General features: G+C 51.4%; 1 protein-coding gene and 1 pseudogene across 2 annotated transcripts; both read right to left on the reverse strand.

The window, feature by feature from the left end:
• Positions 1-2,810: 2,810 nt before the first annotated feature.
• On the reverse strand, positions 2,811-11,249 carry LOC147084801 (uncharacterized). Of its 2 annotated transcripts, none has more exons than XM_085979514.1 (2): positions 11,138-11,249; positions 2,811-4,364 (listed from the first exon to the last, which is right to left on the reverse strand). In XM_085979514.1, the coding sequence occupies exons 1-2, from the start codon at positions 11,226-11,228 to the stop codon at positions 3,658-3,660; spliced, it is 798 nt and encodes a 265-aa protein (XP_085835640.1). In that variant the 5' UTR covers positions 11,229-11,249; the 3' UTR covers positions 2,811-3,657. The 2 variants fall into 2 exon arrangements, with proteins under 2 accessions (XP_085835640.1, XP_085835641.1); XM_085979515.1 differs by lacking the exon at positions 11,138-11,249 and adding an exon at positions 10,276-11,091.
• A 607-nt stretch (positions 11,250-11,856) lies between these two features.
• LOC147084802 (uncharacterized) lies at positions 11,857-13,343 on the reverse strand (annotated as a pseudogene).
• Positions 13,344-18,668: the final 5,325 nt, after the last annotated feature.

The raw sequence follows: 18,668 nt of genomic DNA on the forward strand, positions 1-18,668 counted from the left end.
AGAGCTCGCACTGCTCACAGGGCAGAGTATAGAGCTCACCCTGCTCACAGGGCAGGGTATAGAGCTCACACTGCTCACAGGGCCGGGTATAGAGCTCGCACTGCTCACAGGGCAGGGTATAGAGCTCACACTGCTCACAGAGCACGGTATAGAGCTCACTCTGCTCACATGGCAGGGTATAGAGCTCACACTGCTCACAGGGCTGGGTATAGAGCTCACACTGCTCCCATCAAACACTCCCAGGGCAGGTACAGCACGGGTTAGATACAGAGTAAAGCTCCCTCGACACTGTCCCATCAAACACTCCCAGGGCAGGTACAGCACGGGGTTAGATACAGAGTAAAGCTCCCTCTACACTGTCCCATCAAACACTCCCAGGGCAGGTACAGCACGGGGTTAGATACAGAGTAAAACTTCCTCTACACTGTCCCATCAAACACTCCCAGGGCAGGTACAGCACGGGGTTAGATATAGAGTAAAGCTCCCTCTACACTGTCCCATCAAACACTCCCAGGGCAGGTACAGCACGGGTTAGATACAGAGTAAAGCTCCCTCTACACTGTCCCATCAACACTCCCAGGGCAGGTACAGCATGGGTTAGAAACAGAGTAAAGCTCCTCATCCCCTCAGTCTGGGGCTCGATTTGACTCCCAGCTGTTGCATATTTAAAGCAGAAGCTACCCCCTCCCCCACCCCCAAAAGTCAGGAGGAGCCCAGCTGGTTCTGGTTTTGGCTTCACGGTCCCGAAGAGTCTGGTCCCGTCTCCCGTGCTAAGGATCTGAAGGATTTGCACCTTGGAGTGGATCCTCTCCCCCTTCAACGGAGCCTGGGGCTCTCCTGGAACCTGGAAACAGACAGCTTCACATTCCTGGCGTCCCGTGAAGAAAGGCCATTCACACAGAGAGGTGTCCTGTCCACAGTCAACAGTTTGTACGACCCTTTGGGGTTCGTAGCTCCCATAACAATGCAAGGAAAAGCATTAGTACGGGAACACTCATCTGATCAGTGAGTGGGATGCTCCACTCCTCCCAGAAAAAGAAGCAAAATGGAACCTATGGAAGGAGTCCTTGAAGGCTCTCGAAGACCTGCACATAGAGAGGTGCTACATCCCAGTCTCGCTGTCTTCAACACAGAGAAGAGAGCTGTGCATCTTCTCAGATGCTTCCACAGTAGCAATCGGAGCTGTGGCCTGCTTGAGAGCAGCTGACACCGACGGGAAATACCAGGTTGGATTCGTTATGGCTGAGCTGCACGGGAAGCAGTGGAAGCAAGTCCAGTGTCTTGCAGACACTTTTTGGAAGAGATGGAGAGTATTTGTCCACCCTACAGAGCCGTAGGAAATGGACAGAAGACAAGCCAAATGTCAAAGTGGGAGATGTTGTCTTGCTGAAAGACAGCCAAGCACACAGAAATGAATGGCCAGTGGGACTGGGTCTCAAAACTCTGCCGAGCAGAGACAAGAGGGTCCGCAAGGTGGAGGTGAAGATTGTCAAGGAGGGGACTGTCAAAGTGTTTCTGAGGCCAGTCTCAGAGATCGTAGTTCTCCTTTCTGAAGAAACCTAGAGAAAGGATTCTGAGTATGTTTGCAGCCAATGGACGTTTTCTTTAGGTTTTATTTTGTATCTGTAGTGGTACAATGGAATTATACAAAGCGGGGAGTGTGCTGCCTTCCTTTAGGAATTTATGTTAGTTTTCAAGTTAACTCAGGGGTTTAATTAATTTGGGTCGATTCCCATTGTGTGCCGCCACCTAGTGGATATTTGGTACCTAGCAAGTGCAGTAAAGCGCAGTAAAGTGCTGTAAAGTAAATTGCTGTAGATCACGAGACATGCAGCTGGACACATGGTGCTGCTAGTTATTTTCTTGTTACGCTTCGGCCTTGGACACTATTTGTCTGTAAGTACTTGAGAATGTTATAGATGATTAGTGTACACTGTATTTTGCAGAAAATATTTAGTTTTGTAACCTTTCTCTGTAAGCAAACCTACACAGCTAGCCGTGAATTGCTCGCTCTCTGTATCTAACTTGTTAGCTTGTAGCTGTATTTTGATGCACTATGTACAGGCCTAATTAAAAGTGAATGTGAGAGAATGCTTTTCAGTTTGCTAAATGTATATTCACAGTAAGCTGTGTTTTCATGTGTTTTGGTAAGTTACATGCCAAATGTACCGTGTTGCTCAGGCTTACCTGAATTTGTATATGCATATCAGTTATGTGCTTATGTACTAATGTGTGCTTCCATTTCTGCATTGTATTTCAGTTTCACAATAAGAATCTTTCAGTAAAGTTTACAGGAAAAGTCAAGCCTTGTGATTTTTATGGGAAGATATCAAGTTGTTAGCTACCTGTCTAGCTCTGCATAGGAACGCGCTGCAAGGGCAGAAAACAAGGTGTGGTCTCACCAAGGCCCTGTACAACTGCAGCAAGACATCCTTGCTCCTGTACTCGAATCCTCTCGCTACGAAGGCCAACATGCCATTTGCCTTCTTAACCGCCTGCTGCACCTGCATGCTTACCTTCAGCGACTGGTGCACAAGGACACCCAGGTCTCGTTGCACTTCCCCTTCTCCCAGTGTCAGATCAGCTCACTCAGCACAAGCCAGGGATGGAACCATAGAATCTCACAGCACAGAAGGAGGCCATTCGGCCCATCGTGCCTGTGCCGGCTCTTTGGACGAGCTCTCCAATTAGTCCCACTCCCCCCTGCTCTTTCCCCACAGCCCTGCAAATTTCCCCTTCAAGTATTTCTCCAGTTACCAATCACTCCAGACACTGCTCATTGGGAGAAAATGACCAGAGAAATGAAGAAAAAAAGGGCACAATTTCATTTATTTTCAGCGATTTTTTGCGCGATTTTAAATTCAAGGCCAGTGATGTCATAACTGGGAGCATAACACTGTCCCATCAAACACTCCCAGGGCAGGTAAAGCACGTGTTAGATACAGAGTAAAGCTGCCTCTACACTGTCCCATCAAACACTCCCAGGGCAGGTACAGCACGGGTTAGATACAGAGTAAAGCTCCCTCTACACTGTCCCATCAAACACTCCCAGGGCAGGTACAGCACGGGGTTAGATACAGAGTAAAGCTCGCTCTACACTGTCCCACCAAACACTCCCAGGGCAGGTACAGCACGGGTTAGATACAGAGTAAAGCTCCCTCTACACTGTCCCATCAAGCACTCCCAGGGCAGGTACAGCACGGGTTAGATACAAAGTAAAGCTCCCTCTACACTGTCCCATCAAACACTCCCAGGGCAGGTACTTCACGGGTTAGAAACAAAGTAAAGCTCCCTCTACACTGTCCCATCAAACACTCCCAGGGCAGGTACAGCACGGGGTTAGATACAGAGTAAAGCTCCTCATCCCCTCAGACTGGGGCTCGATTTAACTCCCAGCTCTTGCATATTTAAAGCAGAAGCCACCCCCCCCACACCCCCAAAAGTCAGGAGGAGCCCAGCTGGTTCTGGTTTTGGCTTCACGGTCCCGAAGAGTCTGCTCCCGTCTCTCGCTGGTCAGAAGTGGCGATAAAACATGAATCCCGCTAAACAGCCGCTGGCTGATTGTCCGGGTTCAGCTCAGTCTTGTTTGGGGTTTTTTTTTGCTCCGTTTCCCATGTCTTCCTGCCACGTTGGCGAACCAGCCGGAGGTGCGCCTGGTTATTTGTCGGGGCGACAGGCCGGTTGTTGCTGCTCGCCCTCCTCCCGCTCCGCCTGGACCGCGGGCTCGGGCGGCGTGCACCAATGCCGCTGGAGGTTGAACCACCGGGTAAAGCTGTCGCCGCAGAGGTGACAGATGAAGATGGAGGAGGAGGCGGTGGCCGGTCCCGTCCCATCCGGCAAAGGCGCCACCGCCGGCGCCCCGGCGTCGTGCAGCCACATGTGGCGCCGGCGGTGCGTCATCAGCTGGTCATGGTGGGCAAAGTGGGCGTGGCAGGTGCCGCAGCGGTACGAGCCGGCGTGGCAGTGCCACTGCTGGTGCCTGCGGTGGTTGGCGGCGAGGGCGAAGGTCTGGCTGCAGCGGCTGCAGGCGAGGGGCGCCGCCCCGGTGTGCGTCTCCTGGTGCCGGGCCAGCAGGGCCGCCTCCGTGAAGCCCTTCCCACAGACGTCGCAGCGCAGGAAGCGCTCGCCGTTGTTGCACAGATGGAAGGAGCCCAGGGCCGGCGAGCGGGTGTAGCTCATCTTGGGCAGTGCCCGCTGGCCCGTGTGGACGCGGCGGTGCTGCTGCAGGCTCTGCGACCGTGTGAAGTGGTCGCCGCAGGTCGGGCAGGTCAGGAGCTTGCCGCTGCCGCTCGCCCCCGGGGTCCTCACCGCCGCTCCCGGTGGCTCCGTCTGCCCCGCTCCCTCCATCTCCGGTCTCGCCGCACCTGCAAACCGGGAAAATAGAATCAGTGAGGGGATCCCGCCACGGGGTACGGTAGCACAGTGGTAAGTGAAAGTATCGGATTGTCGTAAAAACCCATCTGGTTCCCTAATGTCCTTCAGGGAAGGAAGTCTACCGCCCTCGCCCGGTCTGGCCGATAAGTGACTCCAGACCCACAACACTGTGGTTGGCGCCTAACTGCCCTCTGAAATGGAATCTCACCATCACCATCTCCAGGGCAGTTCGGGATGGGCAATAAATGCTGAGCTTGCCGGCGACGCCCACATCCCAGGAACAAATGGAAAAAAAACCCATTAATCTGAGCAGCCGGATCTGTAAGGAAAGAGGTCCTCAGCTCTGATCGTAGAATCTAACTCCACAGAAAGGAGGCCATTCGGCCCGTCGTGCCTGTGCCAGCTCTTTGTAGAGAATTCATTTGCAAGGCTATGGGGGAAGAGCGGGGGAGCGGGACTAACTGGATTGCTCTTCGAAATAGGCTGGCGCAGACTCGGTGGGCCGAATGGCCTCATAGAAACATCGAAGATAGGAGCAGGAGTAGGCCATTCAGCCCCTCGAGCCTGCTCCACCATTCAATGAGATCATAGCTGCTCATCCATATTCAGTACCCTGTCCCTGCCTTCTCCCCATATCCCTTGATCCCTTTAGCCTTAAGAAATATATCCAACTCCTTCTTGAATATATTTAATGAATTGGCCTCAACTGCCTTCTGTGGTAGAGAATTCCACAGGTTCACCACTCTCTGGGTGAAGAAATTCCTCCTCATTTCTGTCCTAAATGGCTTACCCCTTATCTTTAGACTGTGACCCCTGGTTCTGGACTCCCCCGCCATCGCGAACATCCTTCTTGCATCTAGTCTGTCTAGTCCTGTTAGAATTTTATAAGTTTCAATGAGATCCCCTCTCATTCTTCTAAACTCCAGTGAGTATAAGCCCAATCGACCCAATCTCTCCTCATACGTCATTCCTGCCAGCCCAGGTATCAGTCTGGTGAATCTTCGCTGCACTCCCTCCATGGCAAGAACATCCTTCCTCAGATAAGGCGACCAAAACTGCACACAATACTCAAGGTGCGGTCTCACCAAGGCCCTGTACAGCTGCAGCAAGACACCCTTGTTCCTGTACTCGAACCCTCTCGCTACAAAGGCCAACATACCATTTGCCTTCTTAACCGCCTGCTGCACCTGCATGCTTACCTTCAGCGACTGGTGCACAAGGACACCCAGGTCTCGTTGCACTTCCCCTTCTCCCAATCTATTGCCGTTCAGATAATAATCTGCCTTCCTGTTTTTGCCACCAAAGTGGATAACCTTACATTTATCCACATTACACTGCATCTGCCCAATCACCCAACCTGTCCAAATCATCCTGTAGTTTCTCGGCATCCTCCTCACAGCACACACGCCCACCCAGGTACTGTACCATCTTAGGATTCCATACATGTCCAAATGCCTTTTGAAGATTCCTCCTGATCCTGTGACCACTGACCTGTCGCATTGAAAACTGACCTGGGGCAAGGGTCAGCTTGGGCAATAGGTAAATTAGAAGACATTTCAGAGAGTGTTAATTAGGTGCTAACAGGTTCCGCAGAAGGGAACAATTGCGAATACATACAGGCTGAGAAAATCTCGCTCCATTCATCCATTAGAACATAATAGGAGCAGGAGTCGGCCATTCGGCCCCTCGAGCCTGCTTCGCCATTCAATGAGATCATGGCTGATCTTCTGCCTCAACTCCATTCACCGGCCCTATCGCCATATCCCTTGATGCCCTTACTAGTCAGAAGTCTATTGACTTCTGTTTTGAATATACCCAATGACTGAGCTTCCACAGCCCTCTGGGGTAGAGAATTCCAAAGATTTACCACCCTCTGTGTGAAGAAATGTCTTCTCATCTCAGTCCTGAATGGCCTACCCTTTATCCTGAGGCCCCTGGTTCTAGACTCCCCAGCCAAGGGAAACATTCTCCCAGCATCCACCCTATCAAGCCCTGTAATATTTTTGTATGCTTCAATGAGATCCCCTCTCATTCTTCTGAATTCAAGAGAATACAGGCCTAGTTTACTCAATCTCTTCTCATACGACAGTCCCGCCATCCCAGGAATCAATCTCGTGAACCTTCGTTGCACTCCCTCTATGGCAAGTATATCCTTCTTTAGGTAAGGAGATCGAAATTGTACACAGTGCTCCAGGTGTGGTCTCACCAGGGCTCTATATAATTGGAGTAAGACTTCTTTACTCCTGTACTCAAATCCTCTTGTAATGAAGGCCAGCATACCATTTGCCTTCCTAATGGCTTGCTGCACCTGCACATTCACTTTTAGTGACTCACGTACAAGGACATGACATTAGAAGGTAAGGAACCTGCCTGAGAAAGACCAGGGAGCTGGCAGGTTAGGGAGCGTGGCCGGGTTAGGGAGCGTAAACACCGGCACAGACCTGTTGGGGCCGAATGGCCTCTTTCTGTGCCGTAAATACTTGGTAATACTTTAGAGATCACCAGCTGAAATCCGCGAGGTTCTGTCGGAAGTGCTGCTTTTAAATGTGTGTTTAATTATTGCATGCTCAATAAATCTGACATTGAATGCTGTGAACCCTGACCATCAGTTGTTGTGGAGTGTGGTTTAGCTGCTCCTGACCATCAGATGTTGTTGTTGTTGTTGCCTCCACAATCAGTTGTTGTTGCCCCAAGTCAGTTGTTGTTGCCACCTGACAATCAGTTGTTGTGTGCTTGCTCCTTGACCACCAGTTGTTGTTGTTGCCCCACAATCAGTTGTTGTTGCCCCTCACAATCAGTTGTTGTTACCCCCTGACCATCAGTTGTTTCTGCCCCCTGACCATCAGTTGTTGTGGTGTGGTTGCTCCCTGACCACCAGTTGTTGTTGTTGTGTGGTTTAGTTGCCCCTGACCACCAGATGTTGTTGTTGTTGTTGCCCCCCACAATCGGTTGTTGTTGCCCCAACAGTCAGTTGCTGTTGTCGTGTGTGGTTTGGTTGCCCCCCCACCCCTGACCATCAGGTGTTGTACTTGTTGTTGCTGTGACCTCACCTCAAACTCTCCTCCAGCCCTGCGCCCACACTTCTGGCCTGCTCCTGGCCCGCTGGATATCCGCTGGTGAAACCTCCACCCATCCCCCCCGCCCCCGTTTCCGCGGTCCCTCCATTTCGCACGCGCAGTGCGCGCCCCCGATGCCAAGATATATCGCTTTCAGGTGCGTGGGGCCCTCTGGGTAGGTCGGGGCGCCATTGCTGCCGCCCCCGGATCCCGCTTTCTCTCCATCAGTCCCTCCCCAACAGCCACTGAAGGCCGCCTGAGGGGGCCACAGCAACTCCAGGTCCAACACACACCAGAACTGCCGGCCTTACACCGCACAGCAATTTATAGCAATGATGACTTAGATGAAGGGACTGAGTGTAACGTGTCCAAGTTTCCTGATGATACAAAGTTAGGTGGGAAAGTAAGCTGTGAGGAGGACACAACGAGGCTGCAGAGAGAGAGAAAGACAGATTGATTGAGTGGGCAAGAACATGGCAAATGGAATACAATGTGGGGAAGTGTGAGGTTACCCACTTTGTTGGAAAAACAAAAAAAGCAGAATATTTTTTGAATGGTGAGAGACTGGGAAAAGTTTGCACTCAGAGGGGCCTGGATGTCCTTGAACTGAAGGTTAACATGCAGGTACAGCAAGCATTTTGGAAAGCAAATGGTATGTTAGCTTTGTTGCAAAGCGATTAGAGTATAAGAGTAAAGAAGTCTTACTACAATTATTCAGGGCATTGGTGAGGCCACACCTGGAGTATTGTGTACAGTTCTGGTCTCCTTACCTAAGGAAAGACATACTGGCCTTAGAGGGAGTGCAACGAAGGTTCACCAAACTGGTTCCTGGGATGGGGGACTGTCCTATGAGGAGAGATTGAGTAGACTAGACCTATATTTTCGAGTTTAGAAGAATGAGAGGCGATCTCATTCAAACATAGAAAATTCTTACAGGGCTTGACAGGGTAGATGCAGGGAGGATGTTTCCCCTGACTGGGGAGTCTAGAACCAGGGGTCACAGTCTCAGAATAAGGGGTCGGCCATTTAGGACTGAGATGAGGAGGAATTTCTTCACTCAGAGGGTTGTGAATCTTTGTGTGCTCAGTCGTTGAGTATATTCAAGACAGAGGTCGAAAAATTTGGGGAATTAAGGGATATGGGGATAGTGCGGGAAGGTGAAGATGAGGTAGAAGATCAGCCATGATCTTGTTGAATTGCGGAGCAGGCTCGAGGGCCAAGTGGTTGACTCCTGCTCTTATTTCTTATGTTCTTATGTTCAAAGGATGAACAGGCTGGGGCTCTTTTCTCTGGAAAAGAGGAGGCTCAGGGGTGACCTGATCGAGGTCTTTCAGATTATGAAAGGGTTCAATAGGGTAGAAAGAGAGAGAAAGAGAGTGAGAGTGTGTTTCCACTGCACTCGCCTGGTTCCATTCTTATTTATCGAATCATAGCCAGAGAATCACCTGCAACGGCTTCTCTTCCCACTCCCGCATCGTTACCTCTGGTGTCCGCCCAAGGATCTATCCTTGGCCCCTCCTATTTCTCATCTACATGCTGCCCCTTGGTGACATCATCCGAAAACACAGCGTCAGTTTCCACATGTACGCTGACGACACCCAGCTCTACCTCACTACCACTTCTCTCGACCCCCCCCACGGTCTCTAAATTGTCAGACTACTTGTCCAACATCCAGTTCTGGATGAGCAGAAATTGCCTGCAACTAAATATTGGGAAGACCGAAGCCATTGTTTTCGGTCCCCGCCATGAACGCCGTTCCCTAGCCACAGACTCCATCCCTCTCCCTAACATCTGTTTGAGGCTGAACCACATTGTTCGCAACCTTGGTGTCATATTTGACCCTGAAATGAGCTTCCGACCACATATCCGCAGCATAACAAAGACCGCCTACTTCCACCTCCGTAACATCGCCCGTCTCCGCCCCTGCCTCAGCTCATCCGCTGCTGAAACCCTCATCCATGCCTTTGTTACCTCCAGACTTGACTATTCCAACGCACTCCTGGCTGGCCTCCCACATGCCACCTTGGGGAGGGAGAGGGGGGCAAGAGAGAGGATCCTACCATTCATTGTGTATACCCTTGCCTTGTTTGTCCTCCCAAAATGCATCACCTCACACTTTTCAGGGTTAAATTCCATTTGCCACTGTTCTGCCCATCTGACCATCCCGTCTATATCGTCCTGTAGCCTGAGGCTTCCCTCCTCGCTATTTACACTCCACCAATTTTCATGTCATCTGCGAACTTACTGATCATACCTCCTACATTCATATCTAAATCATTAATGTACACTACAAACAGCAAAGGACCCAGCACCGATCCCTGCGATACACCACTGGACACAGGCTTTCAGTCAAAAAAACAACCTTCAACCATCACCCTCTGCCTCCTGCCACTAAGCCAATTTTGGATCCAAGGTGCCAAATTGCCCTGGATCCTATGGGCTCTTACCTTCTTGACCTGTCTCCCATGTGGGACTTTGTCAAAAGCTTTACTGAAGTCCATGTAGACTACATCAACTGCACTAAGGATGGGAAACGAGAAACAGGGGAAGAGAAACAACCAGGACCCGTGCACAGCAAGGCAGCGAGTCATTTTAATAAACCAGCTGTCATCTCTGGCTCAGAGGCTGGCTGTAACTAGTGGGGTGCCACAAGGATCGGTGTTGGGGCCTCAGCTGTTCACAATCTACATCAATGATTTCGATGAGGAGACCAAATGCCACTGCACAGGAAAGACGGTGCACAGTATACAGCACAAAGCATATACTCCTCACAATATACAGCTCACAGGATATGCAGCTCACAGCATATACAGCTCACACTATACAGCTCACAGCACACACACACCTCACACTATACAGCTGTTGTTGTAGATGGTTACCCGATCCTCAGTTGTTGGTGTATGATTAGTTGTTGTTGTAAGCAGTCAACCCTGACCATCAGTTGCTGTTGTAAGTGGTGGCCCTGGCCATGAGTTGTTGGTGTATGGTCAGCTGTTGTTGTAGGTAGTGTGGCCCCTGACCATCAGTTGTTGGTGTTGTATGGTCAGTTGTTCTTGCAGGCGGTGTTGCCCCTGACCGTCAGTTGTTGTAGGTGTTGTTGCCACCTGACCATCAGTTGTTGGTATTGTATGATCAGTTGTTGCAGGCGGTGGCCCTGACCATCAGTTGTTGGTGTTGTATAATCAGCTGTTGTTGTAGGTGTTGTTGCACCTGACCGTCAGCTGTTGTTGTAGGTGTTGTTGCTCCTGACCGTCAGTTGTTGGTGTTGTATAATCAGTTGTTGTTGTAGGTGTTGTTGCCCCCGACCGTCAGTTGTTGGTGCTGTATACTCAGTTGGTGTTGTTGCCCCTGACCATCAGTTGTTGCTGCTGTACAATCAGTTGGTGTTGTAGCCCCCCTGACGGTCAGTTGTTGTTGTAGGCGCTGCTGCCCCCTGACCGTCAGTTGTTGGTGTTGTATTATCAGTTGTTGTTGTAGGTGCTGTTGCCCCCTGACCGTCAGTTGTTGGTGCTGTATAGTCAGTTGTTGTTGCAGGCGGTTGGCCACGCCCACTCCCACCCATCCGGGCCACCAAGCGCCGGGTTAGGCCTCAGGCTTCCGACCGGATCTGCGGATTAAACTTTCAAAGCGGCGGCGGCGCCCCGGCCCGCTCCCCCCGCCAGCCCGCCCACTCCCCCCTCGCTCGCTCGGCCCCGGGAGCTGCCTACCTGCGGCCCCGGGCGGTGCTGTGGTGCGGGGCGGCCCCGGGCGGTGTGGCGGCTCCTCTCTCTCCCGCTCTCTCGCTCTCCGCTCCTCCATGCCCCGAGCATGCGCACTGCCACCCGCGCCCGGCCCAGGGCGCTTTCACCCACGCGGGGCAGGCTGGGAGAGAGCGCCGCCATTGCTGGGCGGAGTCTGATAGGGCAGAGTATAGATCTCACACTGCTCACAGGGCAGGGTATAGAGCTCACGCTGCTCACAGGGCAGAGTATACAGCTCACACACTGCTCACAGGGCAGGGTATAGAGCTCACCCTGCTCACAGAGCAGGGTATAGAGCTCACGTTGCTCACAGGGCAGGGTATACAGCTCACACTGCACACAGGGCAGGGTATAGAGCTCACACTGCTCACAGGGCAGGGTATAGAGCCCACACTGCTCACAGGGCAGGGTATACAGCTCACACTGCTCACAGGGCAGGGTATAGAGCTCACACTGCTCACAGGGCAGGGTATAGAGCTCGCACTGCTCACAGGGCAGGGTATAGAGCTCACACTGCTCACAGGGCAGGGTATAGAGCTCACACTGCTCACAGGGCAGGGTATAGAGCTCACCCTGCTCACAGGGCAGGGTATAGAGCTCACACTGCTCACAGGGCAGGGTATAGAGCTCACCCTGCTCACAGAGTAAAGCTCCCTCTACACTGTCTGATCAAACACTCCCAGGGCAGGTACAGCATGGTTTCGATATAGAGTAAAGCTCCCTCTGCACTCTCCCATCAAACACTCCCAGGGCAGGTACAGCCCAGGTTAGATACAGAGTAAAGCTCCCTCTACACTGTCCCATCAAACACTCCAAGGGCAGGTACAGCACAGGTTAGAAACAGAGTAAAGCTCCTCATCCCCTCAGTCTGGGGCTCGATTTGACTCCCAGCTCTTGCATATTTAAAGCAGAAGCCATCCGCCCCTCACCCCCAAAAGTCAGGAGGAGCCCAGCTGGTTCTGGTTTTGGCTTCACGGTCCCGAAGAGTCTGGTTCCATCTCTCGCTGGTCAGAAGTGGCGATAAAACATGAATCCCGCGAAACAGCCGCTGGCTGATTGTCCGGGTTCACCTCAGTCTTGTTTGGGGGTTTTTTTTGCTCCGTTTCCCACGTCCTCCTGCCACGTTGGCGAACCAGCCAGAGGCGCGCCTGGTTATTTGTCGGTGCCACAGGCCGGTTGTTGCTGCTCGTCCTCCTCCCACTCCGCCTGGACCGCGGGCTCAGGCTGTGCGCACCGATGCTGCTGGAGGCTGTACCACCGGGTAAAGCTGTCGCCGCAGAGGTGACAGATGAAGGAGGATGAGGAGGCGGTGGCCCCGCCGGCGGACGCCGGTCCCGTCCTGTCCGGCGAAGGCGCCACCGCCGGCGGCCCGTCCTCGTGCAGCCGCGCGTGGCGGTCCAGGTAGTGGCTGCGGCTGAAGCCCTGGCCGCAGAGCGTGCACACAAAGGAGAACTGCAGGGCGTGGCGCCGGCGGTGCATCTCCAGCTGGTCCTGGTCGGCAAAGCGGGCGTGGCAGGTGCTGCAGCGGTGCAAGCGGGTGTGGCAGTGCCACCGCTGGTGGCTGCGGTGTTTGGCGGCGAGGGCGAAGGTCTGGCCGCAGCGGCTGCAGGCGAGGGGCACCGCCCTGGTGTGCGTCTCCTGGTGCCGGGCCAGCAGGGCCACCACCGTGAAGCCCTTCCCACAGACATCGTAGTGCAGGAAGCGCTTGCCGTTATTGCACAGATGGAAGGAGCCCAGGGCTGGCGAGCGGGTGAAGCTCATCTCGGGCTGTGCCCGCTGGCCCGTGTGGATGCGGCGGTGCTGCTGCAGGGTCTACGACCACATGAAGTGGTCGCTGCAGGTCGGGCAGGTCAGGGGCTTGCCACTGCCGCTCGCCCCCGGGGTCCTCACCGCCACTCCCGGTGGCGCCATCTGCCCCGCTCCCTCCATCTCCGGTCTCGCCGCACCTGCAAACCGGGAACATAGAATCAGTGAGGGGATCCCGCCACGGGGTGCGGTAGCACAGTGGTAAGTGAAAGTATCGGATTGTCGTAAAAACCCATCTGGTTCCCTAATGTCCTTTAGGTAAGGAAATCTACCGCCCTTGCCCGGTCTGGCTGAAAAGTGACTCCAGACCCACAGCACTGTGGTTAGCTCCTAACTGAAATGGCATCTCACCACCACCTTCTCCAGGGCAGTTCGGGATGGGCAATAAATGCTGAGCTTGCCAGCGACGCCCACATCCCAGGAACGAATGGAAAAAAGATCAATTAATCTGAGCAGCCGGATCTGTAAGGAAAGCGGTCCTGAGCTCTGATCGTAGAATCTTACGCCACAGAAAGGAGGCCATTCGGCCCATCGTGCCTGTGCCGGCTCTTTGAAAGAGCTCTCCGATTAGACCCACCCCCCCCCTGCTCTTTCCCCACTTGTAGAGAATTCATTTGCAAGGCTATGGGGGAAGAGCGAGGGAGCGGGACTAACTGGATTGCTCTTCGAAATAGGCTGGCGCAGACTCAGTGGGCCGAATGGCCTCGTAGAAACATAGAAGCTAGGTGCAGGAGTAGGCCATTCGGCCCCTCGCGCCTGCTCCGCCATTCAATGAGATCATAGCTGATCATCCATATTCAGTACCCTGTCCCTGCCTTCTCCCCATATCCCTTGATCCCTTTAGCCTTAAGAAATATATCTAACTCCTTCTTGAATATATTTAATGAATTGGCCTCAACTGCCTTCTGTGGTAGAGAATTCCACAGGTTCACCAATCTCTGGGTGAAGAAATTCCTCCTCATCTCTGTCCTAAATGGCTTATCCTTAGACCATGACCCCTGGTTCTGGACTCCCCTGCCATCGGGAACATCCTTCCTGCATCTAGTCTGCCTAGTCCTGTTAGAATTTTATAAGTTTCAATGAGATCCCCTCTCATTCTTCTAAACTCCAGCGAGTATAAGCCCAATCGACCCAATCTCTCCTCATACGTCATTCCTGCCATCCCAGGTATCAGCCTGGTGAACCTTCGCTGCACTCCCTCCATGGCAAGAACATCCTTCCTCAGATAAGGCGACCAAAACTGCACACAATACTCAAGGTGTGCTGCCTTCCTTTAGGAATTTATGTTAGTTTTCAAGTTAACTCAGGGGTTTAATTAATTTGGGTCGATTCCCATTGTGTGCCATCACCTAGTGGATATTTGGTACCTAGCAAGTGCAGTAAAGTGCAGTAAAGTAAATTGCTTTAGATCACAAGACATGCAGCTGGACACATGGTGCTGCTAGTTATTTTCTTGTTACGCTTCGGCCTTGGACACTATTTGTCTGTATGTACTTGAGAATGTTATAGATGATTAGTGTACACTGTATTTTGCAGAAAATGTTTAGTTTTGTAACCTTTCTCTGTAAGCAAACCTACACAGCTAGCCGTGAATTGCTCGCTCTCTGTATCTAACTTGTTAGCTTGTAGCTGTATTTTAATGTACTATGTACAGGGCTAATTTAAAGTGAATGTGAGAGAATGCTTGATGGGCCTTCAATAACCACAAAACTAGAAGTTATAGACTTAAACAAGTTGGCTTTTAATCACTAAGATCAGACCTAACACCTCAACACGCCGACTGGTTCACAGGAATGAGTCATACAGATCCTGGGATCTTTATGTAAGAGAAGTCAGGGGCGGAGCCAAGAGCCAAGACCTGGAACCTCCCAGGTTAGTCGGGAAAGAGGAAGTGAAACTATACACAGTGGGGGAGGGTAATATACATAAGTGCAAAATGAATACAGGATCAAGACAAACAGATTTCATTACATTCACCCCTTCTATAGATTTAGTCCATCGGGGTGATGTTTCTTAAAAGTTGGTATAAGTGAGTCTGTCAGGAGGTTTTGCAGTTCTCAGTGATCAGCGCAAAGCCGGTTGGGGTGCCTCTAGGGGAGTGGATTCTGGTTCCTCCGCTGTCCGGGCCTCCGCAGTGTCTTCCAGGTTATCTGCAGTGTCCTCCAGGTTAAAGTTGGGTATTGATGCCTCTGGGCGTCCTGTCTCTTTGTAATGTAGGTCTTCATCGGGTAGTCTCCCATCGTTCTCTCCGCTCCCCGAGGGAGCGAGGTCTTTTATGGAAACAGTGTCCTCTCGCCTGTCAGAGTATTCGATATAGGCGTACTGAGGGTTTGCATGGAGGAGCTGTACCTTTTCCACAAGGGGGTCCGTTTTATGGCCTCTCACGTGCTTCTGCAATAGTACTGTCCCCGGAGACGTCAGCCACGCGGGTAGAGATATGCCCGAGGTGAATTTCCGGGGGAAAACGAACATCTTTTCGTGAGGGGTAGCGTTAGTGGCAGTACATAACAGAGACCTTATGGAGTGGAGCACGTCTGGGAGGACTTCCTGCCAGCGGGAGGTCAGAAGGCCTTTTTTAAGTCCAGGACCTCCTTCTCCAGCAATCTCTGCCGGATATAATTCGATTTGAGGCCTGTGATGAAGGAATCGCGGACCAATTCATCAGAGTACGCATTGGCCGTCACGGCCTTGCAGTTACAGTCCCGGACCAGGTCCTTTAGGCCCTGTAAGAAATCGTCCATTGATTCCTCTGGTCGCTGCCTGCGTGTAGCCAGCAGATGTCTGGCGTACACTTCGTTTACCGGCCTCTGGTATTGGGCCTTCAGGATAGTGATGGCCTCCGTGTAAGAGGTGGCGTCCCGGATGAACGAATAAATCCGATGACTTACGCGAGTAGTCAGTAGACTCAGTTTATCTACCTCGCTAGCGGATGAGGCCCCCGCGAAGAGTTCGAAGCATTTGAGCCAGTGTCCAAATTGATTTGATGCTTCAGCAGAATGTGGATCCAAGTCCAGACGCTCTGGTTTTAGGAGTCGATCCATCCTAGTATTCTTTAGTGATTAAAATTGATGGGCCTTCAATAACCACAAAACTAGAAGTTATAGACTTAAACAAGTTGGCTTTTAATCACTAAGGTCAGAGCTAACATCTCAACACGCCGACTGGTTCACAGGAATGAGTCGTACAGATCCTGGGATCTTTATGTAAGAGAAGTCAGGGGCGGAGCCAAGAGCCAAGACCTGGAACCTCCCAGGTTAGTCAGGAAAGATGAAGTGAAACTATACACAGTGGGGGAGGGTAATATACATGAGTGCAAAACGAATACAGGATCAAGACAAACAGATTTCATTACAATGCTTTTCAGTTTGCTAAATGTATATTCACAGTAAGCTGCGTTTTCACGTGTTTTGGTAAGTTACATGCCAAATGTACTGTGTTGCTCAGGCCTACCTAAATTTGTGTATGCATATCAGTTATGTGCTTGTGTACTAATGTGTGCTTCCATTTCTGTATTGTATTTCAGTTTCACAATAAGAATCTTTCAGTAAAGTTTACAAGAAAAGTCAAGCCTTGTGATTTTTATGGGAAGATATCAGGTTGTTAGCTACCTGTCTAGCTCTGCATAGGAACGCGCTGCAAGGACAGAAAAGTGAAAGGACAACAGCACAGCGGGCTCAAGCACAAGAAGATACCACTCAGCTACCATGAGTCTACGCTCAGGAAGACAATATGCCATAGATGACGTCAACCAGCCAACCGGGAAGCATGAGCCTCTTCGAGCAAATGATACCAAGTCACAGTCCTCTAAAGCATCCTCTAGATCATCTCGGCGGTCCAGCAGACCGTCGTCATCGACAGCTTCTGCAGCCGCCAAAGCACATGCTAAGGCAAAAGCTGCCCAGGCTCAATTGTCCTTCGCTGAAAAAGAAGCTAGTGTGATGAAGCAGAGAGCTGACCTCGACGCTAGTGTGATGAAACAGAGAGCTGACCTTATGAAGCAGAGAGCTGACCTCGACGCCAGTCTCCACATTCTCCAAAGCCAGAGAGCTGCTGCTACCGCTGAAGCTGAAGCTGCAGCTTATGAAGGTGAGGAGAACGAAGACGGGGAGAACAGCCATGAACCATATATTCTAGAACAGCCCCTCAGTCCAGTGCAACGTAGAAGTGAGTATGTCCAACAACACTCCAAATTGTTCTTCAAGGAAGCATCATCGAAACACAAGCCAGCAGACTCACACAAAACATCCAGGTATCTCGACGCAGAACCAGCTACTCACCACAGTAGCAAACAGCCTGTTTTTGGAGACACTGAGCTTAAAGGAGAAGAAACAAGTAAGACTTACCTGCAGAGACCTCCACAGCACTCGGCCAATCCAGCCAAGCAGTCCTCACCCGAGCCACAAGGTGCACAAGACCTCGCTAGGTACCTTATCCGCCGAGAATTGTTAAGTTCAGGTCTTCTAGAATTTGATGACCGTCCTGAAAATTATTGGTCATGGAAAGCATCCTTCCGGAGTACCACCAAGGACTTGAATCTGTCAGCCAGAGAAGAACTAGATTTGATGACAAGGTGGCTCGGGGCTGAGTCGTCAGAACAGGCGAGGAGAATTCGCTCAGTACACGTCCTCAATCCCACAGCAGGCCTCAACATGGTTTGGCAACGTCTCAAAGACTGTTATGGGACACCAGAAGTCATTGAGCACGCACTGCTTAAGAAGATTGAGGACTTTCCGAAGCTAACCAACAAAGATAATGTCAAGCTTCGAGAACTGGGTGACATTCTCCTCGAACTGGAGTGTGCTAAGGGAGAAGGTTACCTGACAGGCCTCTCGCATTTGGATACAGCTCGTGGGGTAAACCCAATAGTGGAAAAGCTCCCCTACAACCTTCAAGAGAAATGGATAGCAAAGGGATCCAAGTACAAGGAGGACTACGGAGTGGCATTTCCTCCCTTCTCTCTCTTCTCCAGGTTCGTCCAACAACAGGCAAAGGTGAGGAATGATCCAAGTTTCACTTTCTCCACCTCCAGCACTCACGCTCCTTCGAGAACAGAGAAACCCACAAAGTACAGCAACAAAGCCTCTGTGAGCGTGCACAAAACAGATGTTCCAGCCGAACCCTCAGTCAACCAAACCAGTTCTGCTGGGAATAAAGTGGATGACCCAGATCGTCAGTGTCCAATACACAAGAAGCCCCACCCACTCAAAAAGTGTCGAAGCTTTAGAGGCAAGCCTATTGATGAGCGCAAATCATACCTGAAAGAGAATCGCATCTGCTTCAGGTGTTGTGGGTCGACTCGGCACACGGCAAAAGACTGCAAGGCGACAATCAAGTGCTTCGAGTGCAACAGTGAAAAACACATCGCAGCCCTGCATCCAGGTCCTCCTCCTTCAACCACCGAGAGTGCTGCGTTGACAAAGAGGATAGCGGGGAGCAAACCGAAAGCGCATCTTCTTCAGTCACCTCCAAGTGTAGAGGTTTATGGAAATGCAAGCAGCCCATGCTCATGCTCCAAAATCTGCTTGGTTAAAGCATATCCTGCAGGGAGAAAAGAGAAGGCAATCAAGATGTATGCAGTGCTTGATGAGCAAAGTAACAAGTCTCTAGCGAAGACAGAATTCTTCAATCTCTTTGAAGTCAAGGCCAGCGCAGCTCCGTACACGCTAAAAACCTGTGCAGGGACAACAGAGAC

This window comes from Somniosus microcephalus, unplaced genomic scaffold, assembly GCF_052327205.1.
Source record: "Somniosus microcephalus isolate GS21.2 unplaced genomic scaffold, FLI_Smic_1.0 unresolved_chr9, whole genome shotgun sequence".
Taxonomy (NCBI): domain Eukaryota; kingdom Metazoa; phylum Chordata; class Chondrichthyes; order Squaliformes; family Somniosidae; genus Somniosus; species Somniosus microcephalus.